Source organism: Tetranychus urticae, chromosome 1 (genome assembly GCF_039701765.1).
Source record: "Tetranychus urticae isolate SD_2017Ah chromosome 1, NJAU_TeUrti_SD_1.0, whole genome shotgun sequence".
Classification (NCBI taxonomy): Eukaryota; Metazoa; Arthropoda; class Arachnida; order Trombidiformes; family Tetranychidae; genus Tetranychus; species Tetranychus urticae.
Window position 1 is genome coordinate 25,759,716 of NC_142958.1, and position 24,576 is coordinate 25,784,291.

Sequence of the window (24,576 nt, forward strand, 5' to 3'; positions counted from 1 at the left end):
ACTTTTGACGAAGATCTTTGAGAACATAAATATTCAGATTTTTATCATCTCTTATTGATTCATTATAAAGTTTCTTCAATTTGATTGCGTTAAATTGTAGAGCTGTCTGTGCTAAGATCGGTAAATCAAAGTAAATACAAGTTTGACAAGCCCAATTGAAATAAGATGCTGGCCCAACAATAATAAGAAACACGTAAGGAAAGACAACGCCGATAAAAGATTCTTTGCTCGAATTAGTTGTTCCTGCACAACCAACATAGAACAAGTAACTGTAATTCATTATAAAGGAGCTTGAGTACATGATGATTGTGTATAAACGGTAAATAGCCTTTTGAGTCCTTAAAAATATTTCCTCGTTTCATAATCGAAGTCTATTCGTAATTCATTCCAATATGCATCAATTTGTCTCAATAGGTTATGATTATAATTGAAATGAAAGAAAGTTATGTAAATATTTTCAATTAAAAACTCGACAACACTTTTTGGCGAAACTGTGAAAATTGAATCTGAAGAAATCTTAAGGATTGAATCTAAATGCTTTGTATTCAATACAATGACGGTTAATATGAATAAACACTTTCCAGAAGCACCACTTGTTGACGAAGTCATTAATTTGAATTTGGATGCAATCGAGTTTATTGTTATTTTTGGATAACTTTTTGGCTCTTCATTTCTTACAAAACACCGATGTGTATTGATGCAAGTCATGATATTAAATACAGAAGTTGAATGAATGCGAAAAAACTATTTAACCTTCATGAATACAATAAATCAGTCTCATTGAAAACCAAAGCAAAGTATGATTACTTTTTTAAATTGATTAATTGTTAATATTTTCATTACATTTAATACTTTTTACAAGCAAAAAGCAACAAAACTTTAGTTTTGAATAATTCAAATCAACCAAATGATATCTTGAAGTCCCATAATTTATTCACACAGTTTATCAAGTAATCGATATTGAACATCAGCAAACATCAAAACTGTCGTTCAAAAAGTTTTCATTAGGTGAGTCGAGCCAAAAAGAATCCAGCAATTTTTTCCTTTCATTTCAAAACGAGCTTCACTGTGTCAGCATAAGCGATATTACAAGCAATACAAATTCAATATTCCTAAATATTTGCAACGGTTTCAATACAAGAAAGTAATCCTCATTCAAGACTCGGACTTTCTCACTCTATTTCGTTGCCAGGCATTGATATTGATAATATAGCTAGACAGTGCTGAAATACTTTCTAACAAATGTCAGTCCATTTCGGTAAATGGCGCATTTTCTTCTAGTTCTTATGCGATAAATACAATGTAATAGTAAATTTTGATGCAATTTGGCCCAATCAATGAGTATTTTCGTGTTTATTAAAGGATGGAATAGCAATGACAATAGTGGTTAATATACTGAACAATGTTGATAAGGACGAAGTCGTCAACATGAAAAGGCCACCAAATGAGAATCCAATTTCATTGCAATTGAGAAATAATGTAATCTAAATAAGAAAAAAATTATGATTAACATGGAATTGAACGATTATCATGAATGGGGGCAAACCTGATTAAGAATCCTTATTGAGTCAGTTTTGAGGGATGTTTTATAAACAGTCATCAATAATTCTTGAGATTTTGCATAAACTTGAATTGCCAAATGTGCGATTTTGAGCAAAAGTATTAACCCTAAAACACAGCGAATGGTGCGATTTAATTTGATAAGAAGATGGTGTTCCAGAAATATCAAAGCATAAAATAAATCACAGCTATTAGACACGAAAAGCATGAAAATCAAGAATAAAGAAGGGCTCATGATTTCATTGATTTTATCAACTAAACGATGAGTCGAGAGATACTTTTTCCGAAGATCTGCAATGACATCAATATTCAGTATTTTATCATCTTTCACTGATTCTTTATAAAGTTTCTTCAATTTAATAGCGTTAAATTGAAGTGCTGTTTGTGCTAAGATCAGCAAATCGATTAATACACAACTTTGACAATAAAAGTTGTAATAAGCTACTGGTCCAAAAATAATATGAAACACGTAATTAAATACATCGTCGAGCGAAAAGTCTTTGCTAGAATATGTTTTTTCTTGATACCACGCATAGAACAAGTAACTGTAATTCAAGGTAAAGATGATTATATACAATATAATTGTGAATGAACGACCGATAGCCATTTGTGTCCAAAAATATTTCCTCGTTTCATAATCAAAGTCTATTTGCAATTCATTCCAATAATCATCGATTTGTCTCAGAAAGTTATGATTATAATTGAAATGAAAGAAACTTATACCAGAATTTTGAATTAAAAAGATGACTATACTTTTTGGTTCAATCGAAAACACTGAATCTAGAGAAATTTTCATCAATGGATTGAAATACATTGAATTTTGGAAAAGCAGGAGCAATAGGAATAAACACTTTCCAAAAGCACCATTTGTTGATGAAATCATTAATTTGAATCTGCATGGAATCGAGTTGATAGACATTTTTGGATAATTTTTTAGCTCTTCATTTCGTATATTATTTTGAACATTGATAGAAGTCATTTTGCTGAGATAAAAATCAAAATGAATAAAAAAAACTTGAAATCCTATGAAACCAAAAAATGAGTCTCGCCATAGACTAAAGCCTAGTTTCATATCATTTCTTCATGACACGCAAAACTTTTGTGATAAAATTTATTAAATATGAATATTTCCATTTCAATAAATATTTTTTGTATAAAGTAATCATGATTAAAAAGCTATTAACTTTCAAAATTAACTTTAGCATTAAATATTTCAAAGCAACAAATGTTGCCTTCAACTTTCACATATCAAACGATCGATATCAGAGTCAAAAGTTAAACTGACGCATAAAATGAGCAAATGATTTCCAATCATGATTGTTTTGTTTTGTACATAAATGAACATTTTCACTTATATAATAGTTATAAAGCTACAAAGTCACAAAGTAAACTTTAGCATTCAATCAAACCATATTTGTATTAACTTTACTATGTTTTGGAAGTTCGCAAATATCAAGTAATCGGTGCTCAAGAATAATCAATGCTTCTGGACGGCAATGAAGTCAGTGCAGGTGCATATGGCTGGACATTAAACTCAAATTAAATTGCACGAAATATTATAGCAAATATTAGTTTCAGTTTATTGATATCAATTATTTTAGGTTTGTCTAATTTCTAGGTTTCAACATTACATTATAACCATATCTTTTAAGACTTCCAATTGATAAATTTTCATCCAGACTCAAACTTTATCTTTGCCCTTATAAAACAATTGAGTAGTTTGAAAGAGTCGAGATAATGTCCAGTAACCAAATCTGTGCGAAACTCAAACGTTTTAATGTGATTTTTGCTGAGGTGATCGACATTTATTTAAAGTATTAGCTTAATATTCAAGATATAAATGATGGAATTGCAATAATGATCGTAACCGTTACAGCAATCAATGACGATATGAAATCTGGTGTGATCATGAAAATACCTCCAAACGAGAATCCAATATTATTGAAGCTCATCCGATAGAGAAATAGTGAAATCTGCAAGAAAAAGCAAAGCCATCAATTGTTTTAGCAGAAGATTGAAAAACTCGAGAAATGTGCACCTCATTTAGATAGTGAAATGAATCAGTGTTAAAGGTTAGTTTGTACAAAGCCTTATGAAATTCACGAGATTTTGTTGTGATTGTAGCAATTGGTATAATAAGTAAAAACAATTCAGTGATCGTGCCGACACAATTAATTAATGCAATAGTTAAATAGAACTGATTGTGTTCGATGAACAGTATTTTGTATATTTTGACATTCAAAATTGAGACGTAATATGAAAATATGCCAAATAAACAGGGATTCACGAATGAACCCAATCTTTTTACCAAACGATGAGTTAACACATATTTCACTCTCAAATCCTGAATAACTTTAATGTCCAATTTCATATCGTTCATCTTCAACTGTTTATCAATAATAACAAGTTGACTGTTGATGTAATGGAGAGCAGATTGAGCCAGAAATGCAGAATCAATGATAATAAAATCCTGCATCAGACAGACTGGATAAAGAACAATATCTGAAAGCATTTCAGACCAAAATTTGACTGATGGTTCGCTCAATAGCATTTCGATAGAGTACTCGGATGGACTAACCGATGCATAAGGCCAAGAGGCTGCATGTACTAACAGTACGGAGACTCCCATAGAAAAGTAACTAATTGTGATCATTTTACGGTAACTTGATTCTTTGGTCCAAAAATAACGTCGAGTTGAATGGTCAGAGTCAATGTTTAAGGATTTCCATATTTGGTGAACTTGGTGCAGAAATTTTTCATTAAATTTAAAGTGAAAAAGGCTTAAGAGATAGATTTCAATGAAACAGTAGATTATGGTTTCTGGGTGAACCGAAAATGTTGAATCCAGTGAAATGTAGCCTAATTTGACCCAAAATTTCAACTGAGTTGAAACAAACAACAAAATAAACAAACCATTTCCTAGTAAACCATTTGTCGATGAAACAATCAGATTAAATCGAGATGAGAATGAATTCATCGACACTTTTGGATATTTTTTGATGTTTTCATTTGACATCCAGTTGAACAATTTGTTTAAAATATTCATCTTCAATACTTATATTGAAATGGCTCCAGTTTATTTATCACTGATACATTTTGTTATATTGATTGGCTTTACATTTCAACCAATTTGTCTCGTATTTCAATCAATGGACGAAAACATTCTCACTCTTAATTTCAGCCATTTCTTTAGTTTATGCTGTTTTAAATTCTTATGCTATTATGATAATATTGATGATACTTATGAGAAACAAAGTGATTAGCTGAACTAATTGGTACAAAAAATTCCGTCGATAAACAATCAATGAATCATTGAATGCGTTAAAATAATGAGTTGATATTTTTTTTGAAGCAGATGGCAGTCTCATTTTGAAGTTTAAATATCACTTTGCTGTCTCCATGAAAATGTCTGCGAATGAGACTTCTCATTTCATTGGATCAAAACATTGACAAAATTTTTCAATATTTTTTGTTTTGTGAACACAGAATTGATGAAAATAAATTTATCCGATGTCTCATTGAAAAGACAATCACTGGTGAACCTGATCTGTGAATCAAGCGAGATTTACTAATGAGTCCATAGTGACTAATGAGTACTGATGAGTCCATTGTAGATTTAGTATTGCTTTGCAATTGGTCTTTCGACTCGATTTGCTGAGTTTGGATTTCAGTTGAAAATAACAGAATTCTGATAGCAATTTGAATATTATAGCTTTTAGGATATTCATCAAGGATTATCGATGATTCAATAGAAATAAATGATTTGAATTAAATGATTAAGCTCCTTTTTTCTTGGTTAATAGTCATCTGCAATGAAAAATAATTTCCCATAGATTAATAATTTGTCAATGACTAGTCGTTAACAACGGAAAAGTGTTTGGCTTCGTGAATCAGAGCGAAATTTAGATTTGGAAAATTTCTTTTCTTTTTTATGAAACCAACTTGCCAATCTATCAATAATAACTGGAAGGCTCATAAACGGAGGATATCTAGTTGACTGAAATTATTCATGCACCAATTATGATGGTGGAGTTGTGAGCTTTTCAAAATTAAGGCTAAAAGAGTCGCACATCCGAGTAATATTTTATCACTTTTTTTGTGTATTCTGAGACAAACGTTTGCTATAACCTCTCCATCGTTGATATACTTGGAACACTTTGAGAACTGCAATACAAAAGATGAATCAATTAATATTAAGTATGAAAAATTAAACAAAAAAAACAATGAGTGTGCTGATTTATATATACCTTGGCGATATTAACGAGAATGCTGATTGATGAGATAATTCTTGGTTTATGAGCTTCACTTCGATTTGCTTCATTAAGAATATGTATCATCATGTTGATTACATTCGATTGGGCGGCTTTAAGACAACATTCAGGTGACAATCACGTAACAATCTCCATGGTGGACAAATCACCTTCAATGTGTATTCCTCGAGAGTTGTTGGACAACTTGGTCAGTGCAGTCTGGAATCGATATCCTAATTTAGTTTCTTCAGTTGCTGAGGCATTGGCTGTTTGTAAAGCTCGATAAATTAGGCGAAAATCCCGATCTCGAAGAGCTACTTTCCGAGTATGATGGCCTAACCATGTGGCTTGGATAAATGTAGCACATCTATTGAGATACAAAAGTCGATGTCGTTTACAAAGGTCACGGAAATAACATAGAGTACAGTTGCATTTTGATTTAGCTAAGGCTGCAGTCAAACGTTTCCTTTTTCGGTTTTTGTAAAGTTTCCAGGCTTGCTGGATGGCTGATGCTGCTCGTTGAGCTCGCTGATCACGTAGTTCAGGGAAAGCTATTTGTAATTGTCGTTCCAATGGCTTTAACAAATTTGATCCAGACATATTTGAAACACAAAAAAATGAAAACCAATTTTCATAACCAAAACACCAGGCAGATTGAGTCAAAATTATGTAACGGAAGATCTCCAACGGTAAATGCTTGTTTAATAAGATATTTTGGTAGTTTAGACACTGAAAATAGAAAGTAAATCGATGGTATAAAAGTTAAAAGTAAAAATATAATTGTTTTAATTAATAGCGTGTTACACACAGATCTCTACACAAAGAGTAATAAACGACCATTTTAGATCAATTATTGGCAAAGAGCTTACTCTTTGACTATAAGTCAAGTTCATGTCAAGGAATTTCGTTTTTCAGATTTCATCTATTTAAAATATCAAAGAGTAAAAAGAGATTTGTGATTGTCTATCACCTCAATGAGAGGTTACTGTGTCTTTTAGTCAAGCTGATGATCCATCGGTTAAATTTAACCCACGTGCAAACATATTTCCCAGACAATCCTGTTTCATATTTGGTCATTGAAACCAGATATACCTTAAATTTTGCTCAATCTATCAACTAAATCAGCAAATTATCAATTTTGTTAACCGACTTCATGATTCTTCAAATAATCTTTTTCATGCTCAGTCAATAATATGTAAACGAATTGTTAAGTGTTGCAAACAATGTATATTTTATTAAATATAATTGTCTTGAAAATTATAATTCATATACAATGTAAATGGAAAACTAGAATCTTAAAATGAGATCATAATCTTTAGTAAATGTTGACAATGAACATTATCATTGAGTTAAATTAGAGATCCCAGTATATTGAAGACCAATTATAGAGTAGCAAATCGTTACTCCATTACCACCATGTTGCCAGTCTGTAAATGAGACCAAAACGGAAAAGGAAATGTTAAAACACGTGTTCGGTGAACAAAGAACATTGTTGTCTGAGTCAAGGTTCAGGACAGCAATTATAATCATAAATATTCAGTGACTCTAGTCTGTAAATTTCATCATTTCGAATAAAACAATTGTTTAAATAAAACAAGACTTACCATGTGAGCAAATGTAACAAGTTCCTCACCGGCATTACATGGTGAATCATACTGAGAACAAATTCTGGCAAAGAGAAAAAAAAATGAATTAGATAAGCACAAATACATCTAATTCCACTAAAGATAAGGGCTAAAACGATAAGGAGATGAAGTGAATCACCAAGGAAATGATCAGTTTTAGTAACATGATTGTCATCACTAAATATCAAGAGGTGTCCTAAGTTAGATCATCATTTCAGATCACTTGGTAAATACTTCACATTATAAAAAAGATCTTACCTTCAAAGATTCAAGATAAACCAAGCCATAGACCACCACGTGGTTTTAGAAATACCATTATCAACCCATTGGAGGCAAAAAATCCATAACCATCAGCTCGGCTGTGTAAACGAGAAAATTAAAGTAGAGTTAGTAAACAGCAAAAGAATGATCAGAAGAAAACTAAACACTGAATTATTAAAAGCATGTTTTCTCAGACAAATGCCTCGCACTTTACATTCACGGTGTTTCCAAATTGATAACAATGAATGATGGTGACCAAAGTAATACATAGGGATAGTATGATTACTGAAAATGGAACACCTCAATGTATCAAAAGGAAGTCATACTCGTCATCGATCATCATGTGAAAACAGCTTTTAAAATAGATCAATGTTAAGAATGTTAATGTTAAATAAAACACAAAAAACAAGATAAAATCAATTAACTAAACCAAGAGAAAGTTTGATTACCTGACGATGTTGAAAGCATGTTGATTTGGTGATGAAGTCCAGATGAAGTGATACCACTGCTATCAGACCAGCCTTTAAGTAGCAGAATGGCTGAAGAATAGCGGAAATGCGTATGCTCAGCTATGCTCAAGAGAAAAGCATAAAGGAGGTTTTTTGGCTGCAAAAAGGAATAAAAAGCATAATAACACAATCTACGTCATCTATAAGTTGACTTGAATTTCTTTAAAATTATCTACATTTTAGTGTTAAAATTAATAAAATAAACATTTTTGGTGATAATTTTTCATTTTATTTGACCAATTGATGAAAACAACCATTTTAAAGGGTCAAATAATTTGAAAACCGGCAAAAAGGAATGTGTTTCGAGCCAAAAGCTGATTATGCTTTTATGCTTTTTTAGGAGCAAGATCATTTCCTTTTCCTACTGAATCTTGTAAGCTGATGTTATATTAGTTTTACGGTACACGGAATTTACTTCATTTAATTTCTCAATTGTTTTAGGTAATTATCCAAGTTTAAATTTCTTACTTTGTTATTTTTTCCCTAATTTTTATTGCTATTATTTGTGATTAAGTGATGATCGATGACGAGTATGACTTCTCATTGAATCATTGAGATGTTCCATGTTTAAATCATGCTATCCCAATGATCTACATGGACACATCTCTTTTGTCATTCAATTGAGATTTTCATGAATTTAAAGTGCGAGGCATTTGTCTGATAGTTACACTTAGCCATTTTTTTGCTACGAGTACATTTAAGCATGTGTCTGTCCTCATTTCTTCTAGTCTCTATTTCTTATTTATAATAATTTTATTTCTTATCTTTTTTTTTCTTTCCCTCTTTCCTATTTTACACATCATCCAGTTAACCAGATTATGACTTGAGTTGTTAGTTCTTTTTGGACTGCTTGACTACTCTATGGATTACGGAACATCAACGGCTTAAGGTATGTTTTATCAATTTTATGTATCTTCTTTTTTTTAGCATTTCCTTCTATTTTTTATCTTTGTCTTGTTTCTTGTTAACGTGTTCATTTTTTTCCTCCTTTCTCCATTTTGTAGATGTGTACAGTAATTTATATCTGTTTTCATGCTTTCTAATTTATATGTGATCTTTTTTATTATGATCCTAAATTAGGACCCCTTTTGATTATGGCTGCTGATTCGACTGGTACGATAGGTGAAACCCCCGGACCTTCAACTTCAATGGAAAACACTCCACCAACTTACGATGAAGTCTTTCCTGCTCTCCCTGAGAGCTTTCCTTTATCTTCCTCCGACAACATTGAGATGAATGGTGACTCGATTGCCTCCGTTCATCCTTTGAAACCCAAGCCAATTCCCACTGTGACTAAATTAAAACCAAGCCAAGTTACTCAGATTTATGTTGTCTCTCCTGATGAGCGGCGTTTCAAAGATAACAATGTTTTCAGAGAAAGAGACCAACATAAAATTTGTATCGAAATTATGCAAGAAACTAGTACACGAATTGAAATGAGTAATTCTAAGGATGGCAAATTGACTTTTCTAATCTCTGGACGAGAGGATGCTGTTGCCCTGGCTAAGAAAAAAATTGCTGAAGCATTGCAGTCTAGAGGGGAGAAGTCAGTTCACATTCCTAAAGAGCATCATAAATTCGTTTTGGGTAAAAATGGATTGAAGCTCAAGGATTTAGAAGAAAGGACTAACACCAGGATCACTGTTCCTCGCCAAGACGATTCATCCGAAGCAATCAAAATTATAGGAACTAAGGATGGTATTGATCGGGCGATGCATGAAATACTTTCTGTTTCCCACGAGGCTGCTAGTAAAGCCAGCGAAAAGATTCAAATCCCGAAATATTTGCATCCTTTCATCCGAGGAGCTTTTGATGAGACGATTAACCTAATCATCTCGGAAACTGGTGCTCGAATAGCTATCCCACCTCAAGAAGTAAATGATGATACTATCAATATCATGGGTGATCTCCCTTCTATTGCTGCTGCTAAGGCCAAGATTTTGAAAGTTTATGATGAAAAGAAGGCTAAGTGTACATCAGTACCTATGCAGGTTAAAAAGGCCCAGCACAAGTACATTATTGGACGTGGAGGACAGACGCAAAGAGAAATATTCAAACAAACCGGTGTTTACGTGGACATACCACGTCAAGATGATGATACTGATACAGTCACTCTTTGGGGAGAACCTGAAAAGATTGGACCTGCATTGAGTGTTCTTTGGGAAAAAGCTCATAGTGAGGTGGAGGATGTTATTGAAACCGAGCCTTGGGTTCATCGTTATATTTTGGGTACTAAAGGGACAAACTTCCAAGAAATGAATGCAAACTTCCCCAATGTTAGGGTCACCTTTGAAAACAATGGTGTTGTCAGGATGAGAGGTCCTCGAAACGACTTGCCTACTGCAAAGAAAATTTTGGAGGAAGCCATTGCGGCTATCAGAAGTCGTATATCTGTGATTAAACTCCAAATTGATCCTAAATATCATCGATTCATAATTGGTCAAAAAGGTAAACAAATCACTCAAATTCGGGAAGAAAGTAAAGCCCAAGTGCATATTCCCGATGAATCGGATCATAGTGCCTCAAGCGATGTCATTCGGATTGAAGGGTCTGCTGAGGCAGTTAAAAAAGCCCAGGAAATGTTGACAGCAATAATTGACAAACAAAAAGAAAGAGAAAATGAAGTAACTAAGGAAATTTCAATTGAACAACGTCTTCACCGACATTTTATTGGCTCTAAAGGTGAAGAAATTAGAAGGATCAGGGATATGTTCAACCAAGTATGTATAAGCAATATCTTTTTACATCTTGATCCTTTTTTTTACTCTAACACATCGATGAAAAACGTCATTACAAAATTAAGAATGTGAGAAACAAGATTGACATGTGAGAATCGCACTCGCATATCTAAAAATTGTGAAAATTCCAGTCTCTTTTCAGGTATAATTTGTAGTCAAGACATTGACACTGAAAACTGGTTTCACTTCATCTCCTTTCCCCTCTTTCTTTTTATGCTCTCTTCAAAGTTGTCCAGGGCTACTTGATTCCTGTTACTTCTTCCTCTTTATTTTCCCCATTTTCTTCCCGTCTTGTTTTCCATCCCATTCCTTGTGCGATGCACAATCTTGACTGCCTATCTTGATAATATATTTGTACATCTTCAACTTTTTCATACTTTTTTATTTTTTTCCAGGTTGCCATTAACTTTCCTGATCCTACCTCCAAAAGTGACAAAGTTATCATTCGAGGCTCTAAGAATGATGTCGAAAAGTGCTACAAGTTTTTAGCTCAAGAAACACAAAATTTATTAGCTAACAATTATCGATTAGAAGTGCCTATTTCCAACCAATTTTTCAAATTGTTTACTCTAAAGGAAAAAGTCAAGATACAGCAGGTAAAAATCTATTCAAACTAAGACATCTATAAAAACTTTGACGTTGCAGTTTTAATTAGAGATAACTGATAACGTTTATTGACTATAGTTTAAATATGCCACATCAACAATTTAGTCTCACTTGTTGATTGGTGTTTACTTTTCCGGATCATCCAATTACTGATTGTTTCTTTTTTATATTCACTCCTCTTTTATATTTAGATGAGCAAAGATACCAATACTCGAATAGATCTGCCGAATAATCAGTCGGATGCTAAACAAGAAATCAAACAATCTAACCTTCCTCCTATCATTATTTCTGGCAAAAAAGATGATGTTGAAAAAGCCAAAGAAATTATTTTGAAACTCCAAAAAGAATTAGGAAATCACGTTCAGATTGATATCATTATACCAGCTAAGTTCCACAATTCGCTCATCGGCAAAAAGGGTAGCCTTATCAGATCAATCAGTGAGGATTGTGGTGGAGTCACCATTAACTTTCCTCCAGAAAACTCTGGCAGTGATAAAGTGTCGATCATTGGTCCTAAAGAAATGGTGCACAAAGCAAAACAACAATTGCTTGAATTAAAGAACGAGAAGGTCGAGAACAGTTTCGAGGTTGAGATCAAAGCTAAACCAGAATTACACAGGTTCTTAATTGGTAAAAAGGGTACCAACATTAATAAACTTAGAACCAAAACCGGTGTTAGAATTATGATCCCAGCTGATGGAGATGAAGATCAGGATGGAACAATTACAATCGTTGGTAAAAAAGACGCTGTTTTGAAAGCAAAGACTGAATTGGAAGAAATGATTCATGATTTAGAACAAATTGTCGAGGATTCCGTGAAAATTCCTGTTCAATTTCATTCTCATTTCAAACGGTTGTCTGCTCAGCGACAGATCAAAGAAGGCTTGGGAGATTTACAGATCAGCTTCCCTAGGAGCAATAATTCTGATCAGGTAAGCCTCAGAGGTTCAAAAGACTGTGTTGAAATGGCAAAGAGTCGTATAATCGAAATGGTCGGTGATTTGGAAGCTCAAGTAACTATGGAAGTAGTTATTCCCCAAGTCTACCATCGAATTATTATGGGTAAACAAGGAAGAAATGTTCAAAGTATTCAAAGTGAGCATAAAGTTGAAATTCAGTTCCCTAAACGTGAAACCGGTGATGCTAAGGAAAATGCTGTTGTCAATGGAAATGCTGAGGGTGAAACGGCAATTCATGAGGAATCATTTGATCATCAGAATGATGTATCTCAAGGAAAGCCTAAAGAATCCGACATAATCATTTTGAAAGGTCGCAAGGAGAACTGTGAATCAGCTAAACTTGCTCTTCTCGAATCTATTCCAGTTACTAAAGAAGTCGAAGTGCCTTTTAGTTTACATAAGTTTATTATTGGTCAAAAAGGGGCTAATATCAGGGAGTTGAAAGAAAAATTTGATGTTGACATTTCTGTTCCTCCTTCAGAAATGCAAAAAGATTCTATTCAGGTCAAGGGAACTCGGTCTAACGTTGAGGGGGCCATTGAAGCAATAAACGAGAAAGTACAAAAGTTGAAGGAAGAACAACAAGAACGGGATGCTAAGAACTTTAAATTAGAGATTCAAGTTGACTCCTCTTACCATCCAAAAATTATTGGTAAAGGTGGTAAAGTTGTCTCTAAAATTCGCAAACAATTTGGAGTTCAAATCCAGTTCCCGGAAAAGAAAGATGATGCCTCCGATATTATCTCAATCATTGGTTACGAAAAGAATGCTGAAACTGCTAGAGACGCAATCCTCGATATCGTGAAAAAATTAGAGAATACTGTTTCTGAAGAAATCGAAATCGATGCTAAGGTACATCGACGATTAATAGGTGCCCGAGGTAGAAACATAAATAGCATTATGAATACGTTTAAAGTGGAAGTCAAATTCCCTAAAGAAAACAGTAGCAATCCCAATCTGGTCACTATTTCGGGCGAACCTGAAAATATTGAAAGAGCAAAGGATCATTTACTCGAACTTCAAGATGAATATGTAAGTTTTTTTTCAAAAGAAATGTTTAATTTATCTCAATCAAATCAATCTCGAGATTTTGATTGCTTATCTTTGATATTCATTTTAAATTATAATTTTCCTTTTCAATTAATGTTTTATTTAACTTTTAACCTTGTTTTCTTTAGCTTGATGATGTTGTTGAACAATACAGACCTCCTTCGAAGAAAATCGTTGAAGAGGATTACATTCCAAGAGGTGAGAGTCGAGGTTTTTACGTTAAAGGTGGACCTTGGGAACAGCAGCAGCAACAGCAGCAACAAAGCATGCCAGATACAACCAATGCTGAAGAGTTTCCATCAATGCTGGGCAGTGGTGGTGGGTCAGATGCATCTGAATCACCTAAATCTCGTGGATGGGGATCGATATTCAATTGTTAAATCAAATAAACAAATTATTGAAATAAGAAAATAAATACCATTTATAGCCAATAATAATAATAATAATAATTTAATCGAAATTAATTTACTCGCAAACTCTTTTCTACTTTCCTCTGGCCTACTCAACTTTCTTCTCCTACGCGACTGTACCAAACGTGTACAGTCAGATATATTTTTCCTATTTCTGTAAATTTCATTTGTTGCTAAATTTTCATCCTCCACATTTTAAGGGATGAAAACTTCTAAATTTATCTTTTTAACTTTCTGACGTTCTCATCTTTCTCTTGACATACGCAACTTTATTTCAATGGTAAACCCTGTTTAAATGAACGTAGGAGAGAAGAAGAGGAAAAATGAGAAAATTTTATGGCAAGGAAGAAAGAAGGTTGAAAGCGAAGTCAATATATAAATATGTGTGTGTGTGTGTGTTTGTTTGATGAGAGAGGCGAAAGAGGAAGATGGGCTCTAAAAGGGAGAGAAATATGATTCTCAGCATCATCAGGGGAAAATTGTCGCATTAGAAAGGAAGAGAGGAAAAAAATATGTGAGATACAATCGTCTCTTCATTTCTCTCATCTTCATCCTCCACTCATTTAGTTTCTTTTTTTCCTTCTAAGCACAAGATACGGATGACCTTTTTGCTTTTATTACATTTGTGCTTTACTTTTTCTCATTTGCCAATATCGTTCTCGTCATCATTGCCTTATCTTCAACATTTTGAATTGTTCATCTATCCACTTGTACCATTTACTGAAACATTTTTATCAGTTTTGCTTTATATTCTTGTTCTGATGTTTCACTTCTTCACATTAACTTGTTTGATACACCTTATAACTATCATCGCCGTCATCATCATAATCATGATTCCACTTGAAATCAAACTGATGAAAAAGGTGATGTTGATAAAGATAAACTGAACACGAAGACGATTGTATCGTTATATTGGTAGTGTTTTTGTTGGTGGCTGAATGAGGACATCCTGAGAGTTGAACAGGCAAACAGATAAATTATAACATATCGATTCACACTTAACTAAACAATTAGCTAATTACTTTGCTCACAGATGTTTGCATAAGTTTAAACATAAGCTTTTTCTTTCCCTTTTCTCACTTCAATGTAACTCTCTTTGTCTCCTTCTTTCTCTTTTTGTTTTTTTTCCTATCTTTTCCATTCTCTGTTACCGTTTGTAACAATGTGCACTGTTATAAATGATTATGTGGTTTCTTGTTTTAAAATCAGTTGATCAAATTTTATTAACTAATTGTTTATATTGCTAATTTTGGTTTTTCCTGTTACCACTCTTTTAATAATGTGTTTATCTCTAGTTAATTTGGTAATCATCAAATGAAATGAGCAACTTTCTATAATAACATATTGCTTCTTCAACAGTGTTTCAAAGGCATATCCATCAAGATCGCTACATATCGGTTTTCTCATTTCTCATTCAACTCGCCAATCACTGTAAACCATCACTTTGATCATCAAGATTTTTACCTTCTCCTTCAACATCATGTCATCTTGAACGATATAAATCATTATCGTAATCGGAACAAGAGGCAAGTTACAAAGTTCGAGTTAAAACGAATTGCTGGCTCAGCAAAAAGTAAAAATTTCTTACACTTGAAGGAAAAAGAAGAGAGAAAATCATTTGAGTGAGATAGGTGGATGGAAGAAATACGGATAAGAGAGAGAGACAGGGAGAGAGACAGTAAAAACGAAGGAAGATGAGAAGTGAAGATGAGAGAAAGTATAATCGAGTGAGTTTCTTTTAGTTTTTTAAGTAGCATGGCCCACTTATAAACAGACAACCGTTTCCTTCAAGCCTATCATCCTCATAACCATAATCAACATAATCATTTACCATCGTCATCAGCATTCTCATTATCTTTCCACCAATATCATCTTACATACAAAGTGAGTCTAGTATATATTTATTATTTATTTTAATTCAAATTAACCATCTTAATCCGTTCATCTTTTTGTGTTTCATAACTTCCATCTAACCCATTCACAGCCATTCCTCTTTCAATTTCACCTTTATATCACAAATGGTTCTCTCTATTCTGTTCTCATTCAACATCCACCAACCGCTATGCAAACATTTCTCGACTTTTATCATGTTTACCATCATTGGCATGTTTTACAGTACTGATCATCGCTTACCAGTGCAGAGCCATAGAGACATCTTACCAGACAGCGTTGGAATGGTTATTTGAAATAATCTAATACTGTCAGGTAAAGATGTCTTAAATAACCTGCCAAATCATCTCTTCATCAAGCTCATCACCGTTTAACCTGATACAAAAAGAGATAATTGCTCTCTTTTTCTCAATAACAAATATTGGTTTAATAATCTGTTTTGGACTTCTATTCATTCTGGAATCGTGGGATCGTTATCCATGTTTTTCAATGAAAAAAAAGGTTAAACATGTTGAGCAAAGTCTCAATTAACTTCAACTAAAGGTAAGCTTTGATTGATACCCATTGAAATTTGATAAACTAATTTATGAACAAAAAATAAATGATTACCATGAAAACATGAACATATTGTATTGGCTAACAAGACTTACCAAATCAAATTAAACTGTGAATCAAAAGTACATACAAATGTATATCAATTATTAACATTAACATTTAAACATGTACCTAACATATAAATAACATTTTCTTTCTCCTCCCGCTTTCAGTTTCAATAAAGTCACCCATTTCGATTGAGATGATACAAGGAAAAAAAGACTGATGGATTCAAAATGCAATTAATAAATTAGGAATAACTATGAAATGTTGAGGAAATGAGACAAAAGAAATTCTTCTTGATACAAATAGGACCTTCTAATTTCACAGGGGAACTGAGTAAACCATACTGATGGTTTGCCAACAAAGCGATGCAAAACGATGCTCATCCATTTGGGTTGCTATTCTGAAGAGGAGAACAAAAAAAGCTGAAGACAACAAAACCAATGAACCACAAAATGGTGAAAACATAGAAATAAAAACAGAAGAGGAAAAGATGACTCAAAACTTATACCGGATAACATTTCGAAATTTGACCAAAATGTCTTTTCAAGACTGATGGAGTTGGACGAAACCAACAATAAACTGACCTCATTTCTTTACCATTGACAGTCATCACTTCCAACCTCAGAATAGTTTTTACAGAATATCCATTAGATTAGAGTTAACTTGGGTTCAAGCAAACAGTCAATCAATTCGGATGCATTTGTTGAACATTTTGAGTCTACAATTAAAATCCAGCATTGTTTAATCAATGGCTGTTTTACCAACAAAGATAAAACATTGTCAATGAAGGTTCATTTTCAAAGCTGTATACTGCTGTTTACATCACAAGCATGGTTGGCATATGTGTTTACTCGCATTGCTGTGTTGGGCTAAAAATATTTCAGTCTTGGCCTGAACAGTTACAAAAATGTGTCTTTCTCTTCTCTTCTCATCTTTTTTTCCTCTCTTTTTCTCATCCTTCTCCTGCTCTTCTCTCTCTTCCATCTAATTAGCTTTAATGGATGAAGATCGGAAGCTATCTCACACACATGTGGCTCCTTACAAACCGATGTATATTATCAGGTCACTTCCGTTTTGGTGTAACATTCTGTAATTGTTTTGCTAAACCATTTTGAGTTAATTGATTCTGTGAAATTTTGTTGTAACTCAGACTAATTAATCTTTCAATCAATATTTATCATGATGCACACTTATTGGTATAATTTGAGACAACCTTGATTTAATAAATCTCTTCACAATTTCTTAGTGTTACAAGATATTCTGATACAATATCATTGACCAGATCTCGTAAACATGTTAAATGTTTACGTTTTGCTTTCATTTTATTAATAACTGATCTTTACTTGTATTAGTATTTAGTTCATTATTTTATATTTGCTGGCGCGATAAAAAGTTGCATTTGATTCGCAAATATTATAATAGAATGAAAAATGATTGATTTGGATCTGGAAAATGAGTAAAAAATGTTTCAGCTTTGAATTAGGCAAAAGTTTGTTTTTGAAAATTTTGAATTTTGACTTTTATTTCAATAAATTATTAATAAATTAAGTTATGTATAAATGTCAATTTGATTTATAAAACTATCGCTTGAATTGGATATGCCTCAACAGCTTCAATACAAGCGAAACACCATTAATTATTCAAGCTTTGTTAATAACTGGAAATGGTGTTTACTTCATCAACCTTATCCTCTACGACTATGGGATTGTTTGATGTCGTCTCACTAATTTCGATTGCTGCAGTTGTTGCGATTGATGAAGGTGTTGAGGGTGAAGATGATAATGGTGATGATGAATTTGATTGAGATGGAGATGATTCTGTTGAGGTTGACGAGGTTACTGTGGACTCTGATGGTTTTGATGATAAAGGCGAGGAGAAGGTTGATGATACAGGTGATGAAGATGGCGGTATCGATACTGGTGTTGTTGAAGGTAATATCGAAACAGCTTTAACTGTAGTAGTCGTAGTGCTACTGGATGTTGAGGGATTGGGTTTGGTAGTTGAACCATCAGCAGGAGTGTCATCTAATGGTACATCACTACCACTGACCAAGGCATCAGAAATATGATCAGTCAACTCATTAACTTGGGAAGCAATGTTGGTTAACGCAGCAACTCCTATCAATCGATTTTGAAGAAGAGACAAATTATTTTTCAATTGATGGATATGTTTCAACATTGGTTTCAACATTGCAGTGTATGTAAACCGACGACTGGAAGTAAAGTTAGCTATAGCCGATGAAACATGAACTTCCAATGAATCCAAGTCCTCGAGTACATGAGTAAACTTTTGATCTGATGATGGAGGAACCACAATCTTTATTGGAGGAACAGGGCCGTACATTGGGACGGAAACTGGCGATGCTGTGCTTGGTGGTAAAGTTACACTAGTCTCGTTGTTAGTCTGATCAACATCAGTGTAGTTACTGGAATCAATATTTCCACTGTATCCGCTAGCTGATTGTGACCCATCCAAGGTTTGATAATCTAAATCATCATAACTTTTCAATGAACAGGCAACAGCATTGGTTAAACACAGGTCAACATCTCGATTGATGGAGGCTAAAATTTGGTTTGCCTTGGAAATTGACTGTCGAGTTGTATCAAGATCACTTTCAATCTCCCCATACAATGGAGTTGAGTTGGCCAATCCAATGGTTAAACTGACAAGGACAGATGACACTAAAGTAAATTGATACATATTGGTAACAAAAAATTGTAATCAATCAATCAACAGTTGCCCACCAAATGATACCAAATATAAACCAAGCAGCCAGTTATATTGTGCTGGATCCCCTGGAAAAGGGTAAATGTAAGAAAGCATAAGAGCAAACTGGACTTTATAAGGCAATCCAAATAAATAGCACATTGTTAATTGTTGTCCTCACTGTTGTTACCATTGACTTGATTAACATGGTACACAAACAGGTACAGTTAATGATAAATAAATTCCGGATTGATTAAAAACAAGGTTAAAATAAGAGGAGACAAAAAAAGAGCTGGTTGACCTTTTTTCCCCTATTTAGATCATCAACATTGACTGTTGAGTTTAACCGCGAGGAGACTTGTTATTCCGGTGTGAGTGAGATCGTTTAGGATTCAATTAATTTGAATCCCGTAAATATCAAAGTAAATGATACATGAAAAAAAATCTAAATGATCTTGAATACCTTATTATTACCGGAATTAAAGTAACAACCAAGATGAGAACCATTTAATGAAACATTGATGACCACAGAGCCTAAAATTAAAAGCAAACTTGCCTCTCTATCACAATCCATTAGGATATTTTTGAATAATGATCATCATTGAAACTTAATTAGTTGAACATCAATAATCATGTTTTTTGTGTGTGCTGATGTATTTGTACTTAGTTGTATGCAAATGAAATGAGTTCCTAGCAGTGAAACAATTAGAGGTAAAGTGCAAAAATTTAATCAGTAAAGGTTAAGTTTGGGTTACAGGAATCAAGTTGATCAAGGATGGCATTAATAACAACATAAATGTACGTTAATATTAACATGTTGATTGGGTTGTTAGAGGTTTTAGTTGGGATTGGGTTTTGCCTTTAATTTCTTGGTTTCAATCCAAATTGTGGGATAAGCGTTTCTTTATCGTCATCTGTAATGTTGATTATCCTTGTGTCTTTCAATTGGACCATGAATATCGAGAGCTTTTTTACATTGCCTTGAAGTTGATTGCACACAACTCGTAATTTCAAGTTGATAATACTTGACTTGATAATCAATCCCTGAAGATTAACAATTAGCCTAAATATGATTTACAGAGAGATGGGGAAAATCAGGTTGATTAGGAAGACACAGATTACATAAAGAATGAGCAAATTGACACTTTCATTGAATAATCGGTTTAAAGTTGAACGCATTTGGCAGCATTTCATGTTTCAATTATGGGTAACATTGATTATTATTGATTGATTTTCAAGCCAAAATTATAAAATATTTTCAACAGCTTGGCTAACAAATCATATTAATCATGATGATTAGCGCAAATTTGGTGGCAAAACAACAATAAATCAGTGATTTATTTAGTGAAAACATTATCAATAATGAGATGGTTTGTGTTTGCTTGATTAATAATGATTTATGAACAATATTTTAGATGATAATTTGGGTTAATATTTTCAAGATCATCAACATTGGCTACTTTCAATTACACTTGCTTTGAATGAAATAGATTGAATCTTTTGAACAAATAATGTCTCATTTTATTTATAATACTGAATAATAAAGAGGAGAACAGAGTTTTGGGCAATGATAATTTGTATCAAGTAAAGCTAATTGTAACATATTAGATTTTTATACAGAGATAACAACAATTAACAGGAAAACCAATAAAATTAGAAATTAAATAACGGTAGTTTCATATATTGACTTTTTCAATGTTTAAGTGTTCCGTTTAATCAATGATGATTAACTTTCTTCTCGACAACTCAATGATTTGTTTCTTTGGTCTTTGGGTTTGGGTTATCAGTCAGATTGAAATCTTGAGTCTTGAGGTTTAGATGATGTGAGGGAAGACAAGAGATTGGGTAACACTTCGCAAGATTCACTGGAAGATGCAGAGGGAAACATCTTTTGAATAAGGAGTGGTGAAGAAAAGCTGAATAAATCTAAAATTAAAAGGCAATGTTGAGTGAAATTTGTCCCTTTTTTTGGCTAACTTGCAAGGTATAAATAAATTTAAACCAAACTAATGGTTAAACCAAGATTGGCTTGAAGGGTGACTGAGGATAAGATTGAGAAGATATCATTCGTCAGTCCATGAGAAGCACTGTGAAAGATGTTAACAGTATTTTTGGTTGAGACCAGATGAAAAGGACCCAAAGGAAGGCGTAAAAAGAGCAACTATTTGTAGATAATCGAAGGAGGCTTAAGTGTAATTTATCATTACTGATGGTGATTACCATGAAAAATCAGCTTTTATCTCATAACCTCTTCTATGGATGAAATCTTTCAACTCGCTATTCCTGGTGTGTGTTTGGTAAAGATAAAACAAGAGGATTGAGGGAAACAAATAAATTGTAGTCACCAGAGTAAAGGTGCAACAGATTTTTCTTCAATGAATAAACTTGAACTTGTTTCAATGGTTGTTAAGCAGGCAAGAGCAAAAAAATTGGCAGAGATGATTTAAAAAGATGACAATTGTATTAATTTAACAACTCTTTGGTTGCATACATTCCTTTGAGATAGCATTGTTGACAGTATAACTTATCTTCATGGCGAGATGCTTTACCAGTAGCTAGACGAGTGCCACATGCCTCTAGAAAAGGGTTAAAAATAATGGATTGAGATTAATTTCAACATGGAAATTCAACAATTTTCAAAGCATCAGCATTACAAAGAATAGCTCAGTCTAAACTTACCACATTTGAAGCAGGTTTTGTGCCATTTCAATGGACCAGCGGACATTTCCTCAGCAGCATAAACAGTTTTACCACACTTTGGACATTTGGCAGACATGATGACCAATTTGATGGAATAGAGAAGTGTTTAAATCAATCAAATTGAATTTAGTCGAAAGGGTAAATTGAAACTGTGGAAATGGTAAAATTGGTTAACTATTTATTTACAAGAGCAACTGGCTTTATATAAATTGATAGGTTACCAGAGCTTGAGTTTATTATGAATTAGGAAAAGATTTGATTCTCTCTCTTATACATCACTCATGGTACAGTGTCAGTGGTTATTTTTGGCAAAACCAGCTACACAATCGTGAATCTGCACTCCGCTCTCATTGATTCAACCTCAAAATAAGAAGTATCATAATTGTTTCCATCTTGTAATATCATATGAAACCAGCATTAATATACCTTCGATTTATGGGAAGCAGAAAAGGCTACAGCCATTACAAGCCTTGTGCTCATGGTGTTACTGGTGCAAATTGTTTTCCCTCTTTTCCCTTTGCTTTTTTACATTCACTTTCCAAAGGAGAGATGAAGATGAAGATGAGTAAACTGATGAATTGGTGTTGACTTGCCATAAAAACAACAAACTGACGTAATTTCATTTTAAAATAAGTAAAGTAAATCAAATCGCAACCTCTTCCAATGTTTCCTCGAGACCTTCAAAGGTGCTATTCATTTTCTTGCTTCCTCATCGTCTTGACATTTCATTTTCCTTGTTTTTCCCTCACATTTTCAGCCTGAAATCTTTGCACTTGGTGTTATTTTCATGTCAAAGTATTACTTTTTGCACTTTATGCAGTCAGCCCAAGAAAGCTGACAAAGGGATAATGTGTGAAGCAAAACAGGAATCAGAGTTGGACAAGTTTGGCATCACTCTCGGAGGAACCCTCAATTACTGAGACTGAAATTGTATATTTGAATGGCAATCACAGAGATTTGATCATCTTTCAAGCTAATAAGATGCAAAAACGAAAACAAATTGATGTATCGATCTTGAGCCTTCTTCCAAAAACGATACTGGGTTCAGTATTTATCAAAATCTTATCCAATTTTTGTTACATTCTGAGTGAATCTATCTTTCCATTGATTAATATCTCAGTGAATTGACTGCATCAAGTATTCATTGTTTTGAAAGCATTTAATTAAGTTATTTTTACTGTCATTAATCATGAATAATGAGGAAAGTGTTATTATTTTGTTTAAAAAAACTGTTGATACTTGGTTACACCTATTTTACTCGCATTCACTAATAACCCTAATTTTATTTGAGTTGCGGTAGGCCCGATCGATGGATGCTGCTGTAAACATGTTTACTTGTTTATCTGCATAAAGTATCATTACTAACATGTACTAACGGTTACAATCGTTTGAAACACCAACAAAATGCTGGTTCGGGAAGCGTATATTCAGAACGAGGAAGATGTTGTTTAAGATAATGAGTTGAATTTCATAATATCAATAGCTAATTGTTATCTGTTTTAAGTTAAATTGTTTAATTCAACTTGAAAAAGCGTATGAGCTGAGTTGGTAATGGAAGAGCGTTGATCTTATTTGATTATTGAACGTTTATCATTATCAAAAGTAAGATGGAAATTTATTTTGCTCCCAATTTTTGCCAGTCCGGTGATCAACATGTAAATCATAATCAACAATCTCATCAAGTGAATGGTGATTGTGATATTTAACAGTTACGGTAATTTTTGCTTTCATTTCTTCAATTTTTAATTGTTCCCTCTAAAAAAAGCCTCAATAAGTGAAAATGAGTAAAGCTGAGGTTTATCGGCCATCATCACCATCAAGTGAAAAAGGGTGATTATATTGTTGAATTTTTAATGGCCGTGAAACATCAGGTACTAACATGCAACAACACCAACTACCAAGACGAAGTAACCAACAATTAAGACCAGATAAAAGGTAAATTTGTAGAGACGATTTCATATATAAACAGTTTGTTTACTTCTCAAACTGCATCATTTCAACTTGAATCTTTCCAACTGTCATTTGTTTACTTCTTTTGTTTTTTCACTTCTTCATCAACAACAACATGTTTTTCAATGTAAAAATGCTTCTTTTGGCCATCTTCTTGTGTGTCCAAATCATGGTTATAAGTGCTGGTAAAGACAAGGATGGTGATACAATCATTATGAGCGATTCTGGTGACATTATCTGGAAAGAAGAAGGTAAAGGTGGAAAGAAAGGAGGTGATACCATTGTGATGAAGGGTCGTCGTAAACGAGAAATTTTGTTACCTGTTATCCGTGCCAACCAGGATGACCAATAATCTGGTAAATTGGTGGATTAATATTGTTATTGAGATGACTATCCAGATATCCAGTCCTCATCTCAATCTACATCGCCAAATCCTTTTTTCATTTTTGATTTTTGATTTTTCTATTTTTTACCATTTTTTATTGGAAATCATTTGTTTTGTTTATTTCTTCAAAAGTGTCAATATTTAGTAGAAGTAGCTCATGAGATTGAAAGGTAAAACATTTCAAGGAAATTGAATTGAATAAACAAAGCAATATGATGTATCACAATCTTGAATAGTAGTGAATTTTCACATTTTCAGTGTAATAATTAACTATTTTAATTCCAAAATCAATAAATGAATTGTATATATTACATACACTTGGACATTTTAAATTTATTAAAACCACCTCAGGTTAATTCATAGATCTGAATAACGGT

At 33.2% G+C, this 24,576-nt stretch overlaps 4 protein-coding genes and 3 long non-coding RNA genes across 8 annotated transcripts; 3 read left to right on the forward strand and 4 right to left on the reverse strand.

Moving 5' to 3' along the window:
- Window positions 1–3,517: 3,517 nt before the first annotated feature.
- Window positions 3,518–6,557, reverse strand: LOC107364403 (abnormal spindle-like microcephaly-associated protein homolog). The gene is given in 3 exon segments (XM_089269789.1): window positions 3,518–3,533; window positions 5,576–5,724; window positions 5,808–6,557. Coding segments are annotated over 3 exon segments (753 nt in total). The 5' UTR covers window positions 6,411–6,557; the 3' UTR covers window positions 3,518–3,532.
- Window positions 6,558–7,014: 457 nt separating this feature from the next.
- Window positions 7,015–8,187, reverse strand: LOC107364491 (uncharacterized). Its single transcript, XR_001569156.3, has 4 exons — window positions 8,146–8,187; window positions 7,694–7,794; window positions 7,415–7,478; window positions 7,015–7,237 (listed from the first exon to the last, which is right to left on the reverse strand). It is a non-coding gene; the product is annotated as an uncharacterized LOC107364491 (long non-coding RNA).
- Window positions 8,188–8,601: 414 nt separating this feature from the next.
- On the forward strand, window positions 8,602–14,022 carry Dp1 (satellite-binding protein 1 Dp1). Of its 2 annotated transcripts, none has more exons than XM_089269781.1 (6): window positions 8,602–8,735; window positions 9,013–9,094; window positions 9,286–10,925; window positions 11,339–11,539; window positions 11,741–13,540; window positions 13,687–14,022. In XM_089269781.1, exons 3-6 carry the CDS (start codon window positions 9,300–9,302, stop codon window positions 13,936–13,938), a joined length of 3,879 nt encoding a protein of 1,292 aa, XP_089125907.1. In that variant the 5' UTR covers window positions 8,602–8,735; window positions 9,013–9,094; window positions 9,286–9,299; the 3' UTR covers window positions 13,939–14,022. The 2 variants fall into 2 exon arrangements, with proteins under 2 accessions (XP_089125907.1, XP_015787332.1); XM_015931846.3 differs by having other exon boundaries at window positions 8,602–8,646.
- Window positions 14,023–14,994: 972 nt separating this feature from the next.
- On the forward strand, window positions 14,995–17,709 carry LOC149094841 (uncharacterized). The gene is made up of 3 exons (XR_016200262.1): window positions 14,995–15,852; window positions 15,953–16,401; window positions 16,626–17,709. It is a non-coding gene; the product is annotated as an uncharacterized LOC149094841 (long non-coding RNA).
- Window positions 17,710–17,948: 239 nt separating this feature from the next.
- LOC107364335 (uncharacterized) lies at window positions 17,949–20,005 on the reverse strand. Its single transcript, XM_015931669.2, has one exon. It carries the CDS (start codon window positions 19,156–19,158, stop codon window positions 18,109–18,111), a length of 1,050 nt encoding a protein of 349 aa, XP_015787155.1. The 5' UTR covers window positions 19,159–20,005; the 3' UTR covers window positions 17,949–18,108.
- A 657-nt stretch (window positions 20,006–20,662) lies between these two features.
- LOC149094842 (muscle LIM protein 1-like) lies at window positions 20,663–22,094 on the reverse strand. Its single transcript, XM_089269800.1, has 2 exons — window positions 21,844–22,094; window positions 20,663–21,740 (listed from the first exon to the last, which is right to left on the reverse strand). Exons 1-2 carry the CDS (start codon window positions 21,938–21,940, stop codon window positions 21,628–21,630), a joined length of 210 nt encoding a protein of 69 aa, XP_089125926.1. The 5' UTR covers window positions 21,941–22,094; the 3' UTR covers window positions 20,663–21,627.
- A 1,444-nt stretch (window positions 22,095–23,538) lies between these two features.
- On the forward strand, window positions 23,539–24,510 carry LOC107364360 (uncharacterized). The gene is made up of 2 exons (XR_001569139.3): window positions 23,539–23,799; window positions 23,995–24,510. It is a non-coding gene; the product is annotated as an uncharacterized LOC107364360 (long non-coding RNA).
- The last annotated feature ends 66 nt before the right edge of the window (window positions 24,511–24,576 follow it).

What these genes read in the sequence shown, in the direction of transcription:
- Dp1 (XM_089269781.1), top strand. Translation starts at nt 9,300, where the DNA reads ATGGCTGCTGATTCGACTGGTACGATAGGTGAAACCCCCGGACCTTCA. An exon ending in TCAGGGATATGTTCAACCAA is followed by an intron (nt 10,926 to 11,338) that starts GTATGTATAAGC and finishes ATTTTTTTCCAG; the next exon opens with GTTGCCATTAACTTTCCTGA. An exon ending in AAAAAGTCAAGATACAGCAG is followed by an intron (nt 11,540 to 11,740) that starts GTAAAAATCTAT and finishes TTTTATATTTAG; the next exon opens with ATGAGCAAAGATACCAATAC.
- LOC149094842 (XM_089269800.1), bottom strand. Translation starts at nt 21,940, where the DNA reads ATGTCTGCCAAATGTCCAAAGTGTGGTAAAACTGTTTATGCTGCTGAG. An exon ending in CAAAACCTGCTTCAAATGTG is followed by an intron (nt 21,741 to 21,843) that starts GTAAGTTTAGAC and finishes ACCCTTTTCTAG; the next exon opens with AGGCATGTGGCACTCGTCTA.
- LOC107364335 (XM_015931669.2), bottom strand. Translation starts at nt 19,158, where the DNA reads ATGTATCAATTTACTTTAGTGTCATCTGTCCTTGTCAGTTTAACCATT.